This window comes from Rhinatrema bivittatum, chromosome 5 (assembly GCF_901001135.1).
Source record: "Rhinatrema bivittatum chromosome 5, aRhiBiv1.1, whole genome shotgun sequence".
Taxonomy (NCBI): Eukaryota; Metazoa; Chordata; class Amphibia; order Gymnophiona; family Rhinatrematidae; genus Rhinatrema; species Rhinatrema bivittatum.
Genome location: NC_042619.1, coordinates 148,814,901 through 148,839,652, shown reverse-complemented (window position 1 = coordinate 148,839,652; position 24,752 = coordinate 148,814,901). Strand labels below are relative to the sequence as shown.

Below are 24,752 nucleotides of genomic sequence, written 5' to 3'. Positions count from 1 at the left end.
GAAGTATTTCTTCACGGAGAGGGTGGTGGATACCTGGAACGCCCTTCCGGAGGAAGTGGTGAAGACCAAAACTGTGAAGGATTTCAAAGGGGCGTGGGATAAATACTGTGGATCCATAAAGTCTAGAGGATGTGAATGAAGAAAAGAGGCATGGGGGTGGCTTGAGGGAATGATGGCTACTACCTGGAGATGAATATCCTTATTCAATAATGCGACTCCAACATTGCTCTATGCTTCAACGGCAAGAATAAATGTGGAAAAAAGGATTTGCAACCAAATAAAAGCAGGGGAGTAGCTTGCTTGTTACGGCGGTTACTACCCCAAACCAAAAATACCTGATACTTCACTTTCAACGCAAATCCAGCATAACTCTCTGCTTCAACGGCAGGGGAGGAAGTTTGACACTTCACACATATCCAGCATAGCTCTCTGCTTCAACGGCAGGGGAGGAAATTTTGACAATTCACGCATATCCAGCAGAGCCCTCTGCTTCAACGGCAGGGGAGCAAGTCTGATATTTCACTTTCAATGCAAAGCCAGCACAGCTCTCTGCTTCAACAGCAGGTAAGGAAGTTTGACACTTCACGCATATCCAGCATAGCCCTCTGCTTCAACGGCAGGGGAGCAAGTCTGATACTTCACTTTCAATACATAGCCAGCATGGCTCTCTGCTTCAACGGCAGGGGGGAATGAAGAAAGGTGGATCTATATTCAGGCAACAATCAACAAGGACTGAATTACATAGTCTGAATAAACAGATAAGCTTGGGTGTAGCTTGCTTATTGCAGTGGTTAATACCCCTAACTAAATTAAGCTATTTCACTTAGATGCAGTTCCAACACTGCTCTCTACATTAATGGCGGGGGTGGAAGGGAAATAGAATAAAAAAGATTACTAAGAGTCAAGAGAAACAGATAAGTATGTGAGAGAAAAAAAAAAGTGTGAAAGCTTGCTGGGCAGACTGGATGGGCCGTTTGGTCTTCTTCTGCCGTCATTTCTATGTTTCTATGTTTAAAGATTATGCCATGAAAACTGATGTTAGACCAATGAGTTAATACCTTAGATGTCATCACTTCAGTGATAAAATATTCATTCATAATAAACCTGAGACATTAGAAAATCAGGTAAAGTGGCTTAATTTAAAGCTACTTATTTTTCAGAAGAGTTCCCATTATTTTACCAGAGAAGATGCTAAAATACTTTTGGGAAGTCTTATAGACTCCATAGGAGTCTATTCCCTCCACAACTAGAGTGTATTATCTATTTGATAAGAAGCTTGGGGATCAGGAAGTGGTGATATATGAAGTTCAGTTATTCATGGACAGCTTTAACTTTATATCCAGATGCTGGAAAGATCACTAGATAAGAAAACTACAAGGGCTATTCTTATGGCTTCTCTTGTTCTGGATCCAGAACATGATTGGGTCTTAAGACTTTGATTTCACTATAGGAGTTCGCCTGTTATAGGCCACAGGCTTTGAATATTTCCTGATGTTTGTCAAAGAACTCTATGTAAGAGAAAGGTCTTGGCTCGGTGCAGAATATTTCTTACATTATCCATGCAAATGCTTCATTAAATTAACTACTGAAATTTTTTTCTGAGAACCCAGGTACTTAATTTTCTTTAATGAGAAAAACTCCTCCAATCAGAAGGTAGTCAATGCTTTTTTTTTTTTTTTTTTAAACTTATATTTATTGTAATTTCTCAAATTATTAACAAGCACACCAGCTTATAGTAACATACATGAGAGGTAATAAACAAAATTATAAAAGAAATAAGAAAATAAAGCAATACAGTATACCTCACTTGTAAAATTAAGGAAATAAGCGGGAGTTCCTAGATGGAAAGAAATAAAAGCATATCTTTAGAAGAAAAAAAAGAAATATACATGAAATGAGAGGCATCTCATAATACCATTAATTACAAATACCGTTAGTCAAAATTAAAAATTCAAATAGGATCAGCTGTGGAACGAGCATCCAAATATAAACGTAGATGAGCAGGAACAAAATATATGTTTAACACCATGGTGAACAATAATACACAGACAAGGAAATCTAAGAATGAACTTAGCTCCCAAAGCCAAAACCTCGGAACGCATTAAAAGAAACTTTTTCCTACGTTCCTGAGTGGAACGAGTGATGTCTGGAAAAATCCACACTTGTCCATAAAAAGAATACGTCTGTGGCGAAAAAAGGATCTTAATATCAAATCTCTATCATGAGCAAAAACGCATGACAAAAAAAGAGTCCCGCATCTAGATATTATAGTATCTATTGAAGATTCCAAAAACTGAGTTAAGTCTAGTTCTGGTTCAGGAACATGATCAGTTGTATCTGAATTAGCAGACTTTGTCATATACACTTTAGCAAAAGTAGGAATAATTTCTTTAAGAACTTTCAATATCTCCATTATGTATTTCTTAAGCATATCTGTTGGGGAAATTAAGTTTGACTGGGGAAAATTTAATATACATAGATTTAGATACCGAATGGAATTTTCTATATTCTCCAGTTTCCGTAGATGAGAAAAATCAGATTTAACCAACAAGTCCTGAGTTGTTGCAAAGAAGAAACCTGAAGTTCTAATGCTGAAATTTTTTGCATGTGGGAAGCAGATTCAGATTCAAGAGTTTGAAATCGCCCAGCAAAAGTAGAAGTAACATCTACTAAGGAAGAAATGGATTTCTCCAGAACCATTAAGGCTGACCAGAGAGAGTCCATGGTAATCACCAAGAGATTTGGAAGAGCAGGACGTAGCAAATTAGGCTTCATACCTCAGTCTTCCTGCTTGATATTTGACTCCCCAGATTCTTCAATATTCCCCAGTGGAGTTGAAACCATCAGCTGAGGAGAGATCTGCGGATCCCCTCCAGGCAGAGAGCCCTCCAAAAACACAGAGGTCTCCAAACCGGAAACAATGGAAACAGCTGACTGAGCCGCAATCGCTGTAGGAGAAATTCCTTCAGAAACCGCCAATCTAGTACCCAAGGGTACACATGATGGTGAAAAATCATCCAGATTTGAAGGTACTGGGAGAAATGGGGGGGTAAATGGCGCTCCGGGGCTTGGGGTGGTCTGCAAGTCCGGCGAATTGACCACCCGCTTTTCAGGGCCAGACGCCAAGGACACCACCAGAGTAGAAGTGTCTGAGACCGGGAGCAGGAACCCATCAATAGTTGGTTGTAAAGAGTCTAAAACCGGGGTAGTTAACCCCAATTTTTGAATCCTTGCCTTCTGTTTGGTATGAGGCATAGCGGTAATAATTAGAAAGAAAAAGAGGAGCGCCGACAACCCGTGCCTCTCAAGCAGCAGCCATCTTGGAACCCAGAAGGTGGTCAATGCTTATTTTTTTTTCCTTCTCTTTGGCGGGATGGACCAGAATTAATGAAAATAGAAGTATACTAACATGCACTTAAATTATTGGTATTTGCTACAGTTTGACTGTAGATTCTTTTATTCATTTTATTCCTTTTTAAGCTTCCTTTTTTCTGTGATGGATCCCTTTTTTGTATTGTGAGCTAAGTAGGAAATATCATTGGCAGATTTCCTGCTTATGTTTCTCATTTCCCCTTTTTTCTGTAGCCACTTGTACTTTCATTTTCCTTCAGTCAAGATCACACTACTTATACTCATGAACATACTCTGTTCAGAGCAGTAGCACCCTGTTTTACTTATGTGGAAGTTATTATACAACAGGCATTTTGAACAATAAGAAAACCAAGTTTCTTATCTATAACAGGTGTTCTCTGAAGACAGCAGTTCATTAATCACACAGGACACCAAGTGGAATGCATTCTACAGCTTCTTAGAAGTCTTTTCCAAGTATGCATAGGACCTTCCATGCTGTAGCAGCCCTGCAGTTGCTTTCTCTTCCTAATTAAACAAGCTTGAACAGAAAGAGAACAACTCTCAAAAGGGGAGATTGGTGGAATTATGTGACTGGTGAACTGCTGTCTTCAGAAGACATCTCTGAAAACAAGCAAGATCATCATGTCATACAATTCGGGCTTCTAACTACCACAATTGTTAAACAACAAAAAAAAGGTTTCAACAGGAGATCATCTTGTAAAAGTTTGCTTTTATTTTGCTTTTTCTTTTGAGGGGGTGAGGGGGTTACGAACAGAGATAACAAATAAGATAACTAGAAAACAGAGAAATGGGCCCTAAGAGAGAGAGAGAGAGAAGGGCTCTATGCATCAAAATGACGATGGAAGATGGGCAGTCTAAACCAAGCATCTCAATGGAAGCCATATCCAGACAATACTGAGAAGAAAATGTGTGGCACAAACTCCAAAATGCAACCTTGCAAATCTCCTCAAGAGAGAGAGACCTTAGATTGGCAACCAAAGTTGCCATGGTACTAACATGATGGGCCATAACACTCCTCTAAGATCAATCCTGCCTGGGTATAACAGAAGGAGATGCAATCTGCTACCGAATTGGAAATTATATGCTTTGTTTCTGCATTGTTCAATCTATTGGAATATAAAAAAAAAAAGCTTTCAAAGGGCTTGAGTCTGCTCCAGATAAAAGTTCTTTTACAAATGTCGTGGGTTCGTGCCACTGGTCACTCTCCCAGTCGCAATCCGGCTGGAATCCCTCTGGATACAAGAGATATTGAACCCCTGGTTAAGCCTCTATTGCGTATTCTCACTCTGTTCCTTCCAAGATGTCACAGCTACCGCTTCTAAGCCTCTCACCTCAACTGGTGAGCAAGGCTTAAACAAATAAAGTCCCAGCTACGGGTTCAAATCCTATCACTTCAGTTGGTAAACTGGACTTAAACAAACATAGCCTCAGATTACCCTGGTAGTTTAAAGACTATGTAGCTTTGCTTTATTGAAACACAACAGTCACCAAATTATACAGAAAGAAAGCAACTCTCGCTATAATCCTCCTGCATACTACTCACAATTGCTTCTTGCACAGTTTAAGCTCAGCTGCACTCTAGCAGACTGGTTCTTAGGAAAGCAGACCCTACTGCCACCTCCCAACTGGGGTTTGACACTCCCCTTTTCACCATGGCTACATCCACCCACTGGCAGTGTTCACTAAAAGTTCCTGACCTGTAGTCTCTATAAGTGTGTCCTCTTCTGGAGGGGTCTCCACCACTCGTCTTCCAAGTCCATCGGCTTTGGCTTGACCTCAGGGTTACTCAATGCCTCCACCTCCATCTCCTCTGTCTCCATCTGGTTCTAGTAGAGCTCCTTCCTGTTTTTGCCCCACCCATCCTTCAGAGAAGTTCTCATTCTTCCCCCGTGAGAGCAACAGTACACAATAAGCAACCAAATGTCCAATCAGTTGTTTATTTATTTCCATATTATTTAATGTTATTTATTGTATGTTTTTAGCCCCTGATGCAGCCCTATTGAACAAGGGCGAAACTCGGCTGGAGTTGGGCTCATTTGCATATTTTGGTTCTATAATAAATTTGTACAAGATTGGACATTTGGTTGCTTATTGTGTACTGTTGCTCTCACGGCTTTATTAAGCAACCTTCCTTGCTGCTTTTTTAGTCCCTCATTCTTCCCCCATCATACTCACACTCTCTCGTCCTCTCGATAGGGTAAAGCCTGGGAAGTTCCTCACCCTCCTGAACCCCTGTACCTTCTGGGAGTTGAAGTCTGACCCCTATTCTGATTTCTTTTACATAGTGAATCTCCTTCCAGGTTTTCCTTACAGCCCACCTTTGTGTATTAACTAGGGGAATATAATACCCATCACACAATCTAAAGTATGAACAGCTGCTTCACCTTTATGGCATGTGGAGCAGGAAAGAATACTGGCAGAATAAGTGAACGATTAAGATGGAAGTTTATTAGACAGGAACTTAGGGAGTGTGCTAAATGATGAAATTTAGCTTAAGACAGATACATCACTGGGATCTGGAGCTCACTGACTGGGAAATAAAAAAGTTGGTGTAACTTTTGTCCAGCCACAGGACGGCCTTGCAACCAGCCGCACTCACTCACCACTATACTGCTCCTCCCTCCCTTAGGCTCACGCTGATCTTTAGTGGCCCCGCAGTGGGAAACCTGAAGGGTTGCTCCTTGATGACATCAACACCAGCTAAATTGGAGAAATTACTTACCTGATAATTTCGTTTTCCTTAGTGTAGACAGATGGACTCAGGACCAGTGGGTATTGTGCTCTTCTGCTAGCAGATGGGAGACAGAGTCAGATTTCAAAGCTGACATCACTCTAGATATACCCCTGCAGTAACCTCAGCTCTTCAGTATTCTCTTCGAAAAGCCATTGTGGATATATCTTTGCTTAAATAACTTGATTAAACATGATTAAAACTTGAACTGGTTCAAGTAATTTCCAAACTGGAGACCGCCAGTGCACTCAACCAATTAACGCCGACACCGGACAAACTGTGTGTGTTTTGAACTAGGGGTAGGCCGCGGCTTACCCGTATTTGCTTAGTCTCGAGGTTTGCTATCAGAAGTTCTCCTGGTGTGTGTGTGTGGGAGAGACAGACTGGTCAGGAAGGTGACTGGTTTGTGTGAGACAAAGACTGTGTGTGAGTGACAGGTTGTGGGCCCTAAGGAAGAGGACTGTGAGGGCAGAGCTTCAGCAGCCACTGCTGCTTCTGATGAATTCTATTGGCTGCAAGGGAAAGAAGTAGGAGAGTTGCTGGAAAGGGGTAGTGTAAAAGTGGCTTTTTAAGTTTATTTTTCTTGATTTATTGGGTATTATGTGATGTGTCTGCTGTTTTGAAATATTTTATTGATATTTGGACAATTTCTAATAATTTTTATGAGTTTTTAATTGTTGGATGTTGTTCTGTTCATCAGCTGTTTTGTAACATTTATTAGTATAGTTTTACAATTATTTCTAAGTGGGGATCTATAGCAGCTTGGCTGGCTCTGTTTTCCTAATAGGAGGTGTATTAGTGTTTGGGGCTTGGTTAAATATTTGTAGTGTTACCTTTTCATAGATAGGGTTGTTACTGTTTGAGTTGTTCCATAATATAGGTGTAACTTTGTGCGGGTTAGTTTCTGTGTTTTATTGCAGATCCTGGGACTATGTTAGGTGCTATATTTCTCTTTCCATTTATCCAGGTTTGCACTGCATGCAGAGTGGCTGTTTTGGTTTTCCATTCCAGTTTGTCTCCATATTTATAATTTGTGGTGAAGGTCATTTCTGGGTGTGTGACAGAGGTGAGGTATTTTACTAGCATGTAGGCATTTGTATCAAATTATTTCTTGTGTTTTCTCAATAGGACATGCATTAGTGGTAAAATACTGTCTTTTCATAAGGAGGGGTATTGTGCCTGCCAGTAAAGAGAGTTTGTTTTGCTTTTACTGAGATGTCATCAGGACCAGAATATCTTTTTTTGTATGGTGAGTTGTACGGGTAATGCCCTAGTTCTGCTCTGTACCCATTCTTGGGGGTCGAGGGGGTTCCTGAGGATGCAGAATGTATATTTACATTTAGCTCCATGATGGTCACATGCTCAGTGTGTCACGCATGTGAGAACCATCTGTCAGATCTGTCCTGGCCGAAAAAAGGTTGAGAACCACTGCTCAAGAATATATTTTACTCTACACTTGATCCATTTACATGAAACGTGAAATGCTTGCCTTCAGAGAAACACTAGTCTGCTCATACAAAGTAGTATAGATCAGAAAGCAAAGGAAAGATCTGAATCACTATGTCTGTTTTAACAGTCAATTAAATAATCTAAATTAGGTTTTAACTAACAGAAACCATGTGTGGGATTCAATTATTTTGCTCTTTTAAAAAATCATTATCAGGGCTGTGCTGTACCATACAAAAAAATACTAGGTTTGATTCCCAGGCTGGGTTTCTCTTCTAAGGGAGGAAGTCTCAATCATCGCTTAGTGGTGACACAAAGTATCCAAGTGTTAAACCAGAGTCCGGAAGGAGCTGCAGTTTGTAGCCCTTGGCCTAGAACAGTCACTGAAATGACTAGGCACAGTTTGGATAACCAAAATAATAAAGGGAATGGAATGGCTTCCCTATGAGGAAAAGCTAATGAATTTAGGGTTATTCAGCTTGGAGAAGAGATGGCTGAGGGGGAATATGATAGAGGTCTATAAAATCATTAAAGAATTTGAATAGGTAAATATGAATTGATTATTTACTCTTTCGGATAATACAAGGACTAGGGGGCACTCCATGAAGTTAAAAAATAGCACAATTAAAACAAATCTGAGAAAATTCTTTTTCGCTCAATGCACAATTAAACTGTGGAATCCATTGCCAAAGATGTGGTTAAGGAAGTTAGTGAAGTTGGGTTTAAAAAAGGTTTGGATAAGTTCCTGGAGGAGAAGTCCATAAACTGCTATTAATCAAGTTGACTAAAGCCTGGATTTTAAAAGGGCAATGAATGTAAATTTTGGGGTTTACACGCGCATTTTACAATGGGCCAGGCGACGCACATAAACCCCGATACGCGCAAAAGTGCCAAGTGAGGAAAAAGGAGGTCGGGAGGCGTGGTATGGACGGGGAGAGGGCTAGCCAGGACAGCGGCTATTAGGCCTTGTCTCAGGGAAGTGCGCACCTGACAGCCAGCCGGAACTTACGTCTGCTCATTAGAGCATGTAAGTAAAAAGACAAAAACATTTAGAAAAGTTAGGGATAGTTTAGGGGTCGGGGAGGAGAGGGGAAAGGTAGAAAGGCCAGGTAGGGGTGTAGGGAAGTTCCTTCCCAGTCCGCTCCTTTAATGGACTGGAAGGGAACTGGGAAAAAGGCAAATCGCGTCACAGCGCGCAATTTCAAAAATCCCCCCCTCCACCCCGCAGGAACCACCCAACCGCCCACATATGTGCACGTTAGAAAATCAGTGGGTCCATGTGCACTCACGCATGGGTCTTAAAATTGACCCCTTAGGGAACAGCCACTGTTTATTACTGGCTTTAGTAGCATGGGATCTATTTAATGTTTGGGCCCTTGCCAAGTACTTGTAACCTGGATTCGCCACTGTTGGAAACAGGATGCTGGGCTTAAGGGATCCTTGGTCTGACTCAGTATGGCAATTTCTTATGTTCTTATGGAGAAAGACATAAAAGTAAGGGGAAAACCATGGATAGTTTGTGAATGAAGGCTCATCATGCTACAGCCCAATACAGACCAGTTCTGACTAAATGGAAGCCCAAGGCAGCAGGAAGAAACTACCAGGTCAGAAAGCAAAATTGCTTACCTTGTAATAGGTGTTATCCCAGGACAGCAGGATGTAGTCCTCATATATGGGTGACATCATTGATGGAGCCCTATTGCGGAAAACTTTCTGTCAAAGTTTCTAGAAACTTTTGACTGGCATTCTGAGCCCACTGAGCATGCCCAGCATGCCATGATATTCTCAGCCACAGGGGTCTCCCTTCAGTCTCATATGTAGCAGTAAGCTTCAGCAAAAAATAAAATAATAAAACGTATCGGACCCATCTCCGCGGGGTGGCAGGTGGGTTTCGTGAGGACTACATCCTGCTGTCCTGGGATAACACCTATTACAAGGTAAGCAATTTTGCTTTATCCCAGGACAAGCAGGATGCTAGTCCTCACATATGGGTGATTAGCAAGCTATAGGCTGAGTCATTTTGTAGTGAAGCAACACTGCAGTACTGTTGGTGAAAATGAGGCAGCCGAAGATCACAGCAGGTTGGATGTAACATAGAAACATAGAAATGACGGCAGAAGAAGACCAAACGGCCCATCCAGTCTGCCCAGCAAGCTTCACACATTTTTTCTCTCATACTTATCTGTTTTTCTTAGCTCTTGGTTCTATTTCCCTTCCACCCCCACCATTGAAATATCTAGCTTGATTAGTTAAGGGTAGTAGGGGTAGTAACCGCCGCAATAAGCAAGCTACACCCATGCTTATTTGTTTTACCCAGACTATGTTATACAGTCCTTAATGGTTGTTTTTCTTCTCCCCTGCTGTTGAAGCAGGGAGCTATGCTGGAAATGCGTGATGTATCAGTCTTCTCCCATGCCGTTGAAGCAGAGAGCCATGCTGGATATGCATCGAAAGTGAAGTATCAGACACATTTGGTTTGGGGTAGTAACCGCCGTAACAAGCCAGCTACTCCCCGCTTTGTGAGTGCGAACCCTTTTTTCTTCTCCCCTGCCGTTGAAGCAGAGAACTATGCTATATATGCATTGAAGGTGAAGTATCAGGCTTATTTGGTTTCGGGTAGTAACCGCCGTAACAAGCCAGCTACTCCCCTCTTTGTGAGTGTAAATCCATTTTTCCACATTTCCTCTTGCTGTTGAAGCTTAGAGCGATGTTGAAGTCACAGTAAGCATGTGTATGTTTATTGAATAAGGGTATTGTCTCCAGGCAGTAGCTGTCATTCTGGCGAGTCACCCACTCTTCATTGGCGGCCTCTTGACTTTATGGATCCACAGTGTTTATCCCACGCCCCTTTGAAGTCCTTCACAGTTCTGGTCTTCACCACATCCTCCGGAAGGGCATTCCAGGCGTCCACCACCCTCTCCGTGAAGTAGAAGGAGTTGGGATTATACTGGAAACAAGTTCTTTAAGACAGATTGTCCGTAAGCTGAATCTTGTCGTCCCTCTTTGTCCAAACAGTAATGAGCTGCAAAGGTGTGAAGAGAACTCCATGTTTCTGCTTTACATATGTCAAGAATTGGCACTGAACGATAGTGTGCTACTGAGGTTGACATTGCTCTTACTGAATGCGCCTTTACTCATCCTTGGAGAGGAAGGCCTGTTTTTTCATAGCAAAACTGTATGCAATCTGTTTACCCACTGTTTTTCCCGGTTTGTTTGGATCATAAGATACAAAGAGTTGAGTGGAGGGGAGTCCGAGGAGAGGAAAAGAGGGAGAGACTTTCCAATTTCGTACCAACACTCAGAGAGGCCTACCTCGGCGCTCCTAGGAGGTGAGAGACCCCGGAACATCCCACGTGCCTGCCGCGAGCGTAGCGGAGAGGCGGAGCCTGAGTGACATCAGCAGGAAGTGCCTGGAGCTATAAGTTTGGGCGACAGACACTGAGAATTGGGAGTCCGAGGAGAGGAAAAGAGGGAGAGACTTTCCAATTTCGTACCAACACTCAGAGAGGCCTACCTCGGCGCTCCTAGGAGGTGAGAGACCCCGGAACATTCCACGTGCCTGCCGTGAGCGTAGCGGAGAGGCGGAGCCTGAGTGACATCAGCAGGAAGTGCCTGGAGCTATAAGTTTGGGCGACAGACACTGAGAATTGGGAGTCCGAGGAGAGGAAAAGAGGGAGAGACTTTCCAATTTCGTACCAACACTCAGAGAGGCCTACCTCGGCGCTCCTAGGAGGTGAGAGACCCCGGAACATCCCACGTGCCTGCCGCGAGCGTAGCGGAGAGGCGGAGCCTGAGTGACATCAGCAGGAAGTGCCTGGAGCTATAAGTTGGGGCGACAGACGGTGTATATTTCCAGGAAAACCCTCAAATATAACAATGGATATAATCTGGCATGCTATAGTTGCACTGCAAAAAAATATTGCAAGTCTAAATATTAATATCAAAGATATGCAATCTGTTTTGCTTAATATAAAATCCAACAGTGACAAGTCAGGCTGAGAAAATGGATAAAATAGAACAAGAGGTAACCCAGATAAAATCGGTACAAACAACAATAATTCAAGGTGAAAATATACTATCAAAAAGAATTGAAAGTATTGAGAATACTATTAAGTATACAAATTTAAGATTTGTAAACTTTCCGAAGTGTAAAATGATCTCTCCTTGTGAGCAATTAAAAAATTATTGCTCAGAAATACTATCAATGTCAGGAGAAGATTTTCCCACAATCTATAATGCCTACTTTATCAGTTGGAAAAATGATAGTGTAATAGCACCAAATGAAGTGGAAACATCACTCAATGTTACAGAGTTAATTGAAACTTCTTTCAGTTCCCAAATGGAGAAAAGAGGCACTCTGCTGGTTAAATTTAATCAAATGTCTGATAGGGATAAAATATTGAAAATGTTTATATCAAAGAGAACCTCTCTATATTTGGGACAGAAAGTGTGGATATATCCAGATTTATCTAAAGATACTCAACAGAGAAGAAAAAGGTTTTTGACCTTAGTAAATCAGGCTAGAACATTTGGATTACAAATTAAACTGAGATTTCCTTGTAAGTGCATAATGTATAAGGGGGGTGAAAGAAATGTCTACTATGAACCAGAGCAATTGGAAAGAGTCTTGGAGGCACAACGAAACCAGGGTGAAGGATAGAATCTGTTACTTAATATGGCTTAGTTTAAATGATTTCTTCCACAAAATACTTATCTAAGATTAGGATATGTTATTTTTGTTTCTATACTGCTCGTATACAGGACTCCCAGTATTTAGTAGTATGGTAACTTCAGATTTAGAAGGATAGTAATATGTTTTTGTTATTGTAATATAAAAATAACACTGATTAGGTGATTATCTAACCTTCTTTCTGTTAATATGTTTCAATTCTATGATTGAATATCATGAAAATTATAAATAAATAATAAAAAAAAAAAAAAAAAAAAAAAAGAGTTGAGTGGATTTCCTGTAGATTGCAGTGCGGTCTAAGTAAAATGCTAGCGCGCGCTTACAGTCCAAGGTATGTAAGGCCCATTCTCTTTGGTGAGAATGAGGTCTTGGAAAGAATGTGGGTAAAACTATGGATTGGTTCAAGTGGAATTCCGTAACTACCTTGGGGAGGAATTTTGGAAATGTACGGAGAACCACTCTCTCATGTAGGAATTTTGTATACGGTGAGTACGTGACAAGTGCTTGTAACTCACTAACCCTTCCAGCTGATGTAATGGCTAAGAACATAAGACAATGCCATATTGGGTCAGACCAAGGGTCCATCAAGCCCAGCATCCTGTTTCCAACAGTGGCCAATCCAGGCCATAAGAACCTGGCAAGTACCCAAAAACTAAGTCTATTCCATGTTACCATTGCTAATGGCAGTGGCTATTCTCTAATAGCAGGTAATGGACTTCTCCTCCAAGAACTTATCCAATCCTTTTTTAAACACAGCTATACTAACTGCACTAACCACATCTTCTGGCAACAAATTCCAGAGTTTAATTGTGCGTTGAGTAAAAAAGAACTTTCGCCGATTAGTTTTAAATGTGCCCCATGCTAACTTCATGGAGTGCCCCCTAGTCTTTCTACTATCCAAAAGAGTAAATAACCGATTCACATCTACCCGTTCTAGACCTCTCATGATTTTAAACATCTCTATCATATCCCCCCTCAGCCGTCTCTTCTCCAAGCTGAAAAGTCCTAACCTCTTTAGTCTTTCCTCATAGGGGAGCTGTTCCATTCCCCTTATCATTTTGGTAGCCCTTCTCTGTACCTTCTCCATCGCAATTATATCTTTTTTGAGATGCGGCGACCAGAATTGTACACAGTATTCAAGGTGCGGTCTCACCATGGAGCGATATAGAGGCATTATGACATTTTCCGTTTTATTCACCATTCCCTTTCTAATAATTCCCAACATTCTGTTTGCTTTTTTGATTGCCGCAGCACACTGAACCGACGATTTCAATGTGTTATCCATTATGACACCTAGATCTCTTTCTTGGGTTGTAGCACCTAATATAGAACCCAACATTGTGTAATTATAGCATGGGTTATTTTTCCCTATATGCATCACCTTGCACTTATCCACATTAAATTTCATCTGCCATTTAAAGGCCCAATTGTCCAGCCTCACAAGTTCTTCCTGCAATTTATCACAATCTGCTTGTGATTTAACTACTCTGAACAATTTTGTGTCATCTGCAAATTTGATTATCTCACTCGTCGTATTTCTTTCCAGATCATTTATAAATATATTGAAAAGTAAGCGTCCCAATACAGATCCCTGAGGCACTCCACTGTCCACTCCCTTCCACTGAGAAAATTGTCCATTTAATCCTACTCTCTGTTTCCTGTCTTTTAGCCAGTTTGCAATCTACGAAAGGACATCGCCACCTATCCCATGACTTTTTCCTAGAAGCCTCTCATGAGGAACTTAGTCAAATGCCTTCTGAAAATCCAAGTATACTACATCTACCGGTTCACCTTTATCCACTTGTTTATTAACTCCTTCAAAAAAGTGAAGCAGATTTGTGAGGCAAGACTTGCCCTGGGTAAAGCCATGCTGACTTTGTTCCATTAAACCATGTCTTTCTATATGTTCTGTGATTTTGATGTTTAGAACACTTTCCATTATTTTTCCTGGCACTGAAGTCAGGCTAACCGGTCTGTAGTTTCTCGGATCGCCCCTGGAGCCCTTTTTAAATATTGGGGTTACATATGCTATCCTCCAGTCTTCAGGTACAATGGATGATTTTAATGATAGGTTACAATTTTTACTAATAGGTCTGAAATTTCATTTTTTAGTTCCTTCAGAACTCTGGGGTGTATACCATCCAGTCCAGGTGATTTACTACTCCTTCAGTTTGTCAATCAGGCCTACCACATCTTCTAGGTTCACCGTGATTTGATTCAGTCCATCTGAATCATTACTCATGAAAACCTTCTCCATTACGGGTACCTCCCCAACATCCTCTTCAGTAAACACCGAAGCAAAGAAATCATTTAATCCTTCCGCGATGGCCTTATCTTCTCTAAGTGCCCTTTTAACCCCTCGATCATCTAACGAGGAAGATAGTCTTCCATGTGAGAAATTTAAGATCACAGGAAGTCATGGGTTCAAAAGGAGAACGCATGAGTCTTGTTAAGACCAGATTCAGGTCCCATTCTGTGACAGGTGACCGAATTGGTGGTTTAAGGTGAATTAAACCTCTCATAAATCTACCGACAAGAGGATGTATGGATATTGGTGCATCTCCCATCTTGTTATGGTAAGCTGAGATTGCACTTAGGTGTATTCTGACAGATGAAGTCTGGAGACCAGAATCTGAAAGATGGCATAAATAGTCTAGTAGAGAAGTTGTGGGGCAGAAGGAAGGGTTAATGTTCTTTTGTGTGCACCACAAAGTAAACCTTTTCCATTTCGAAGAATAATTCTTTCGTGTGGAAGGTTTACGTGAAGCTATAAGCACTTGAGATACATTGGTTGAAAGATTGAGTGTTTGTAAAATCAAGCTTTCAACATCCATGCTGTCAGGGATAGGGATTGAAGGTTGGGACGGCACCACCGACCCTGATCCTGAGTTATGAGAGTGGGAGCCACACTCAAGCGAATTGGTTCTCTGATTGAGAGGTCTAGAAGTGTGGGAAACCATACTTGTCAAGGCCAATACGGGGCTATGAGTATCATGGACCCCTTGTCCTGTTGTAGCTTCACTAGAGTTTTGGTTATGAGCGGTATCGGAGGATACGCGTATAGAAGGCCTGAGTTCCAAGGGCGAGCAAAAGCGTCCTTGGCTGGCTGGTGTTTCTGCCTGTGCAGAGCACAGAACTTGTCCACTTTGTGATTCAGGTGTGATGCAAAGAGGTCTATTGTTGGTTGCCCCCAATGTTGAAATATCCTAGTCGCTACTAAGGGATCCAGAGACTACTCGTGTGGTTGGAACTGACGACTGAGTTGATCTGCCACTACGTTGTGAATGCCTGCCAGATAAGTGGCCTGGAGAACATTGAGTGTGTTAGGGCCCAGCCCCAAATCTGTGCGGCTTCTTGACAAAGGGGATACGAGCCTGTACCTCCTTGTTTGTTCAGGTACCACATGGCTTCTGTATTGTCCATTTGAATCAGAACAGTCTTGTGTTATAGGCAGTCCTTGAACGCATGCAGAGCATAACGTATAGCTCGAAGTTCCAAGAAATTGATTTGAAACATTGCTTCGAGTTTTGTCCAAGTACCTTGGGTTTGGAGATTGTCTATGTGAGCTCCCCAACCTAAGTTGGATGCATCTGTAGTTAAAGTTATCTGAGGGACTGGTTGTTGGAAGGGCAGGCCCTTGCACAAGTTGTCCTTGTGCACCCACCAAAGTAGAAATGAACGCAGCTGGTGGGTTACTTGAATTGGAGAGGACAGTGGTTGAATGGCTTGGATCCATTGTGATCTTAATGTCCATTGGGTTAGTCTCATGGCTAATTTTGCGATAGGAGTGACATGAACTGTGGAGGCCATGTGACCTAGTAAGGTCAGAAACTGATGAGCTGTTGCTTGTTTCTTTGAGTGTAGTGAGTTTGCCAATAGGGCAAGTGTCTCTGCCCGATCGTCAGGTAGAAAGGCTTTTGAGAGGATGGTGTTCAATTCTGCTCCGAAGAATTGAAGCAGATGAGACGGAATGAGATGGGACTTTTGATAATTGATGAGAAATCCCATAGAGTAAAGTAGAGCAATTGTTCGATTGAGAGAAGTTATTGCTCCTTGTTGAGATTGACTCCTGATTAGCCAATCGTCCAGATAAGGGAAGACGTGGACCCTTTCCTTGGGTAAGTTTGCTGCTATTACTGCCAGGCATTTGGTGAAAACTCTGGGAGCTGAAGCGAGTCCGAATGGTAGTACTCTGTACTGAAAATGCTGATGACCCACCAGGAAGCGCAGATATTTGCGATGAGGAGGGAATATTGGAATGTGAGCGTAAGCGTCTTGTAGATCCAGAGAACAAAGCCAATCTCCTGTTTGAAGAAGTGGAAGCATGGTGCCTAGAGAAACCATCCTGAACTTTTCTTTCTTCAGAAATTTGTTGAGATTTCTGAGGTCTAGGATGGCACGTAGGCCTCCGGTTTTCTTTGGAATGAGGAAATAACGGGAGTAGAATCCTCTGCTCTGCTGGGTCCCAGGCACCGGTTCTACAGCCCTGGCTCTCAGAAGGGTGGATAATTCTGCTTGTAGATAAATTATGTGATTTTCGCTTAATGGAAGAGGTTTTGGAGGAGAATCTCTTGGAATTGAGACAAAATTGAGTTGGTAACCTCGAGATATTATGGAGAGTACCCATTGGTCTGTTGTTATTTGTATCCAATGGTTGTAAAAGGAGGAAACTCGGCCTCCTACTGGTAGCTCCGGTTGTGGAGATGGCTTTGGTCTCTGGTGATGGCCTCAAAAGCCTGCAGCCGGTCCCATCTGCGGTGGAGGTTGAGGCCTAGCAGCTCTAGGTTGCCTGGGCTGAGATCTTTGCTGCGGACGTGAAGATCTGCCCCTTGATGCTGGAGGGTAGTAATGTCTCTGCCTGTAGAAAGGCCTTCGAGATTCCTTCCTAGGAGGGCAGCGAGATGAAGATGCAGCAAAGTCCTGCGGAACTGATGACAGTTGACGCAGGGTTTCTGTATGTTCCTTTAACTGGGCTACAGCATCCTGCACCTTAGAGTCAAAGAGATTGTCCCCTACGCATGGCAAATCAACCAATTTTTCCTGGACCTCAGGCCTGAGGTCCGAGGCCTTAAGCCATGCCCAGTGATGTGCACTTATGCCGGAGGCCGCTACTCTGGAAGCAGTTTCAAAATAGTCATAAGCGGCTCGGACTTCGTGCTTGCCAGCTTCAAGTCCTTTAAGTATTATTGTTTGAGCTGCTTCTTGATACTGCTGTGGTTACGAATTTGAGAGATCTTGCATCTGTTTCCACAGGTTTCTCTGGTATTGCGTCATATATAACTGATATGACGCAATCCTTGTATTTAGCATGGCCCCTTGATAGATTTTCCTGCCCAGGGAGTCCAGGAATCTGTGATCCTTGCCTGGATGAGTGGAGGAATGAGGTCTTATTCGTTTAGACTTCTTTTGTGCAGACTCCACAACAACTGATTGATGTGGCAGTTGCAATTTCTGGTATCCGGGGACAGATTGTACCAAATAAGTGGTGTCCACTCTCTTATTTATGGATGGCACTGAGCATGGATGCTCCCAGAGTCTGTGCTGTAAGTCTAGGAGAACTTCGTGGACAAGTATAGCCAAGACTTCTTTTGGAGGGTCCACGAATTGAAGGACTTCCAGTGTTTGCTGTCTTGTGTACTCCTCTGATACCAAAGTGAATGGTATGGTGTCTGCCATATCCTTAACAAAATTTGTAAAGAATAAATCCTCCAGTGGAGATTTCTTTCTTTCTTCTGGAGGAGAAGGATCAGACATAAACCCTTCAGAAGAAGTATCTGTATGTCTTTCTTCCCGGGAATTGTATGGGTCATCTTGACGTGGAGACGTGGGAGAAGACCTTGGCGGTCGAGAAAGGATCTGGCTGTGGATCATCTAATGGTATCCGTCCAGGGACATCTTCTTGTGGCTTGGTCGGAACCGATGGTAGAACACAGACTATTGCGTCGAATCTGTTCATCAAAAGTTGGAACAGTGCCAAGTCCAGCTATCCTGGAGCCCCAGGTAGCATCGGCATCGATGGAATTGGTTCCGGTATTGGGCCGGGCATCGGCATCAATGGCCGCCTCGTAATCGTTGCACACTTTGGTGTTGGTGCCGGCCTTGGTGCAGGCTCCGGCATCGGCGGGAGCGCCGGCATCGGTGATGGCACCGGTATTGACGTCGGCAAAGGTAGCGATGGTTGCTAGTCCTTTAATGCTTGGAGCACCGCTTGACGGATAAAATCCGTCAATTCCTCCGTGATAGCTGGTGCATGCAGAGCAGCTGCACATGGTGGCGGTGGAGGTGTTGATGGTCCTTCCACAGGGCCCTGTGGAAGTTCGATGATCGGTGCATCGATGGGCGTCGAAGGCCTCGGTGTTTCTTGGAGTCGAGGCCTTTTTGCGGTCAGTTTCTCTGGGGAGAGCAGCGCCTCTGGGATCGATGGGTGTCTGTGCCGATGGCGATGCTTTGGTCGATGTTCCGCCGCTGACCTCGTCGATGCTACGGATGGGGTCGGCGATGAATGATCCCCCAAGCCTTCCGGATGACGCTTTTTGAGTATTAAACGCTTTGAGACTCCGGCCGGAGACAATTGCGTAGACGTCGACGGGGAAGGCAGAAGTTGTAGATGGAATAAATGCTCCATCTTTTCTTGGTGGGCCTTTCTACCCTTCGCAGTCATTTCAGCACACTTGGGACAGGTTGTTACATCATGTGTTTGACCTAAGCAAAGGACACACTCGAGGTGTGGATCTGTAATGGACATTGTCCGATTACAGCTGGGACATTTTTTAAATCCCGTGGCCATATTTTTGCTGACAGCAGTCGATGAAAATGAGAGAAAAAAATGAGAAAATTATTTTTACTCCAAAGAGTAAAAAAGAGACTAAATTTACTCACCAGCCAGTGGTAACACAAGAGACCCCGATGTGGGAGAGAATAAATGCTTTTTAAATCTGATTTTTAGTCAGACAAACTGTGAGAAAGTTCACACAGGCTCCTGCTCCGCGATGCCAACAGCAGCGCGGAAAAACGAAGACTGAAGGGAGACCCCTGTGGCTGAGAATATCATAGCATGCTGGGCATGCTCAGTGGGCTCAGAGTGCCAGTCAAAAGTTTCTAGAAATTTTGACAGAATGTTTTCCACAATAGGGCTCCATCAATGATGTCACCCATATGTGAGGACTAGCATCCTGCTTGTCCTGGGATAAAGACAGAAAAAGAAAGGAAATAAAAATATAAAGACATTTTATAAAATCGTTAGTGGATCTTTCAGTACAATACAACCATGCTGTTAAAGAAAGTATATTTTTTTAACACTATTATAAGTTAAAGGACATAGTTTAGTAGTTTGTATATTAGGTGGTTACATACTGTTACTTGAAGCAGTCTCAACAGCTGTTCAGCAATATAAAAAGGTGTTTAAAGCAATGCTTATTTCCTTTGGCTGTTTACTTTTTATGCATTTCTGCTCTGCTCGTGCTTTTCCTTGATTAAAACTACTGCTACATTTATCACGACTTCGGCTGGAAAAGGTAGCAACAGATGATGTACAAATCAGAACATCTGGTTATCCTCTCCACCCACACACAGAGAAACTTTCCTCCCAATAAGTCTGCTGTGATTTAGGTCAGTAACTAAATCCCCTAAGTAGCACTAATAAAATGCTAGTGTGCACCGCTCATCAGCCACATGAATAGCCAGAAGATGGAGAGGCAAAGACCCCAGTGAACTGGAAGCCCATAATGCCTAAAACAAGTCACAAAAAACTGTGTGTAATTCACATGCACTTCATTTTCAGAACCCACAAAAGCAATTACACCACAGTTTATATTTTCTTATGAGATTTGGAATCCACAGAAAAAATGGTCAAATATGTCTCTAATACCATAGGGCAACATATTCCAAGTTAAAAAAAAAAAAAAAAAGCATAAATCACAAACAATGCAAATAAAAAATAACAATGCAGGGATCATTATTTTCCATTACCTTTTCCACCTTTCCTCCATTGATGTCATTTGGAAGAAATTTCTTGCCAATGGTTCTTAAATCTGTCTGAAATTAAAATGAATTACAAAACAAACTTTATAACAGATTTAAAATGGAATGTTATTTTCTAAATAGCTCTAGGAGAAAAGCAGACACAAATGATATCAGCTACATATCTGCATTCTAACAATACACCAGAGAGGACCTGAACTGGGACTTAACAAGCCAAGAAGATTGTGATAGAAATCTTAATGTAGTGAAAAGCTTGCAGGTTAACTCCTCAGTGCTGCTGCACTTCCAGTGTAAATGTATAATTAATGCAATCTGCCATTGTTCAGTGTTACAAATGCAGAAAAGGGAATTGCTTTGTGCTACAGAAAAGGCATGCTGAAGCTTGTACTGGGGGGAAGGAGTGTCAGAAATCCACCACACTGATAAAATTGAAGACTCAGTTGAGAACTTTGCTCTCAGTGGTGAAGCTGGAAAACATAAAAAGCAGGGAAGCAGCAAGGGAAGTATTTAAAATAGAAAACCTGTCTTACCAGCACTATCAAACCAAAGTTTGCCATAATATTTGTCATATATAAAGCAGAACTACTAATTCATTAGAACCTTTTCAAGGGAGCTCACTGTTCACCAAATGGTGCTTGTTATTTTGGATATCGTTTAAGGCTAAGGGTTGATTATCTCTTCTGCACTGAGTCATCTAATAACTAAAGGATGCTCTTTACATTTGGTGCACTGTGAATGTATATATATTTAACTGTTCTATGGTTAATTTAACTTTCATTTTCTGCACTAAAAAATAAACACAAAACCAAAATCTTATGAGTTTTTGTTTTTGTACAATAAATATTAACCATAGAAAGAAATCTAAAATCTACAACATTAACTTCCTAATGTTCTGAAGATCCTAGCAAGCCTGAGAGTGAAACCTTCACCTTCAAAGTAACAGAAATAGACTGCTAACTGGGGATTAGGGATCTCTGTTTCTCACTATTCAAAGAGTTGTCAGTGGTCCCTGTTTTGTTTAATCGTTCTTGTGGTCAGCAAGGCACCTTACTGTTCAAAGAAAGCTTTATAATTTTCCTCCAAATATATATTGCCAGCACCTTACCTCTTAATGGCATTGTAAAATTCCATTTTAATTCAGAAAATAATAAAACTGTACCATCAAATTCCATTCCCCAAAAAAGTAGAAAACATTGCCTACTTATGACATCATAATTTTAATATAAAAAAACCCCAACAAATTCAAACAGACAAGAAATGGGCAAAATTATCACAAATCAGGCTGATAATACAAAATCCCACCCATCTCTTGGACATTTCTAGTTAGCTAGCGTTCAATGGATTCCAATATTACAGGGCATAAAATATCAAGGATAAGCTTCCAAATCATATTCCCAATCCTATTTTTCCCACAGTTTTTATGGATCTAGGATCATGATCCTGTAAATCCCACCTAACAGGAAACACTTGGATGAAGGTTTGAGTTTTGAACTGACAACCTAAAGAGTGATTATAGTGCTTGTTTCTAAAACAAACTATAATGCCATATGCAATTCAATAATTCCTTCAATCATTTTATCTAAGTTTACAAAAGAGTTCCTCACACTGTGCACTCACAAAGAGATACACCTCTGAAATATGAGGGAGTAATAGCAAGTAATAGTAATATGAGGGAGTAATAGCTAGTAATAGCTCTACAAATAGAGACCTTATAAATATACATTAAATCCATCACTAAGGAAACTCTGAAATTGTAAAGACAATCTACTTTAAAGATTTTAGTTACATGAAACCCACACATAGTTTTATTTTTATGTAATAAGTGCCAAATTGACAGCACTAGAAACTAAAGTCCTTCATCTATCCACAAGGAAGTTGTAGCATAGGCAGCAGCAGCAGTAGTGCAGGCTTCCCCATACTGCCCTGTTGATGTATCTCAGCCCTGCCCTTGAGGAACCACCTCTGTGAGTGAGAGGTTTAATTCAATCTGCATGGCTGCATAATTTTTTATCTCTCTACTGAAACAATCAGCAGTGTAGCCAATTAGTACCAGATTCTAATGGTGGTTTTAGTGATGTGAAATCTGTCCACTCGGACCTGGACCGAGACTACCAACTCAGTTCACATAAGCCACCCTTTCAGGTTTCTACCAAGGATGAGCCAAATTTCAACGGATGATCTAGGAACGAAAGGCTCACTAATACTGAGAAAATTCCCTATATAGGTTTTAAATGAATATAACACTCCACGATGGAACAGACAGCTTGTTCTTTAATTTGCATTTTAAAGCAGAATCTGTTATTCAATCAGAGCGCGCCACTTTCCAATTCTGGAGTGTGAAGACCCTGCTGGGATAGATTAATAGTGCATTATAATATCGGCAAATGAACCCTACTAAGGGAGACACTCATTTATAAGGAACAGTACAGCAGCAAACTTTGGCAGTGAATTCCCTCAACTGTTTGCATAAGTCAATGACTGTAAGCAGGCAAAGAGCCTTTTCTGCCTCAGTACCAAGCCTTTGGAGTAGTCTTCCTCAAGAGCTAAGGCTGGAACCAAACCATAGGAAGGGTCTGAACATGACATTTTAACACTTAATTTGAGCAGAAAAATGTATTAGACTTCTTAGTTGATGAAAGCATTTTAACGACATGCATAGTTTAATTGGCCTGATAGGCTACTGTTTTAGGTGAAGTATTCATTATGACTGTTTTATTGTTTATTTTATTGTTATACTTATTTTTAGTGTTTTATACATACATAAATATATATATATAGGAGGCAATTTTCAAAAAGTTTTACACATGTAAATGGACTTTACGCATGTAAATAGGCTTTTGAAAGCTGCTTTTACATACATAATTCCTTTGAAAATTCACTCCATATTGTTTTATACATACATACATATTTATGCATTTAGGTTTTTTTTTTATTTGGCAATATGCATGCTGTATCCTCCTGTGATTTTAAATTAGGAAAGTGGATTATTAATTGTTTTAAATTTAAAAAAAACAGACAGAAAACTACTAAATTGATGCATTTTGCAATGTAAAATGTGCTATTAAATATCTAGCAAAACTAATTCAATCAATAAGAAATGACTATTCTAAAATTTAAAATTGATGCATGAAGTCAAACATTGCCAGATGATATAATCAATAAAAATGAAAAGCATGCAACTATTAGTTAAAATTTACATTGGATTAGATCAACTTTTTTATACATAAAAATCTCAATCTATATAATTAGGTACTTTACAGAAAATTTCAAATTGTGACGTACATTGAGGACAACTGGAATAATGTTACTCATATTGACTTTGTCAGAAGAATTTGTACAAGCTTCAATTCCTTCATCTGAAAGATACCTGTTAAAAGAAAATGAATAGTTTTATTTTAAGAATATGTACAGAATAAAAATCCTTTAGGTATTTTTTTCTTTTAGTGGTATCCTTAAAGCCATTCAGGTGAAGCTCTAAAAGTTTTGGCCCAAACACCACTGAGGTTACCAAACTAACACCAAATGTTGTTCCTCTATTCCCACCCCTTACGAACACCTGAAGGGTGTTACCACTCTGATTGGGAAAGCAAGGCACATGGCATTAATTTCCTTTGAAAAAGAAAGCATCAGGGCTCCACAGCTGCTCGCAGGAGGCACCAGTGTTAAAACACAATCAGCTCCTTCCCCACAGAGCTCAAGCACATCCCTTTCATGACATGTCTGAACTAAACTGACCTGGCAGCACTGAATGAACTCAACACCTCATGCGCCCACCAAGGGTGTCAAATGATTTAAACATTAAACAGGATTTAAAACTATTTCTGCATGTACTTGTCAGCAAAAGCTCAATTTAATCAAGATCAATCAGAAGGAAACACGTTTGCAGGATATTGCCTTTATGTTGCTTTCAACTCAACTAATATAAGGAAGAAACACACACTGCTAGACACTGTAAACAGGTCTGATCTCTCAATTTTTGAATATCATTCCTTTAACATAAAGAGGAACTTAAAGCATGATAGAGCTTGACCCAAAAATCATCATAAACCCCTGCCTGGATGTTTTTGAAGGAACTCAAATGTTACACTGAGAAATAAAGGCTGTAGGCAAGATACTGCATCACCATTTATTAAAAAGAAAATCCATTTTCAGGTTGAGCAAAAAAAAAAACCATTTAAGATATGGAACAACAAACTGTGTCAGCATAATGCTACAGTATGAAATCTGTAGTCTCCTCCAAGGCATTCAGCGTGTTTTATTTATTTAATTGTCACATTTTTTGCTCCTATCTTGTGCACATAGTGCTCAAGGAGAGTTGCAGATCAATTTTAGGATAAATATCCCATAAAAAAAGATACAAAACATATAAAGAGACCTCTCTACATAAGACCTAGTCCTCTTGCCACAGATAACCCTAACCCACATTTATACACATATTTATCCTTTCATCTAACCAACACATCTACATAACAAATAAAACATGTCCAATTATCTTTGTTCAAGTACATACAGGAAAAGTGCAGAATAAGCTTG

The 24,752-nt window shown here is 41.0% G+C and overlaps 1 protein-coding gene across 8 annotated transcripts in view; it reads right to left on the bottom strand.

Annotated features, from left to right (window-relative positions):
* The window catches only part of TDRD3 (tudor domain containing 3), a 632,378-nt gene that overhangs the window by 487,552 nt on the left and 120,074 nt on the right, over positions 1-24,752 (bottom strand). For 7 of the 8 annotated variants that reach the window (XM_029602992.1, XM_029602994.1, XM_029602997.1 and 4 more), the window contains exons 2-3: positions 23,502-23,586; positions 20,208-20,273 (exon numbers count right to left, since the gene is read on the bottom strand). In XM_029602992.1, the coding sequence (XP_029458852.1) occupies positions 20,208-20,273; positions 23,502-23,586 (151 nt within the window). The remainder of the gene's footprint in view (positions 1-20,207; positions 20,274-23,501; positions 23,587-24,752) is intronic. The other variant, XM_029602999.1, reaches the window with a different exon arrangement.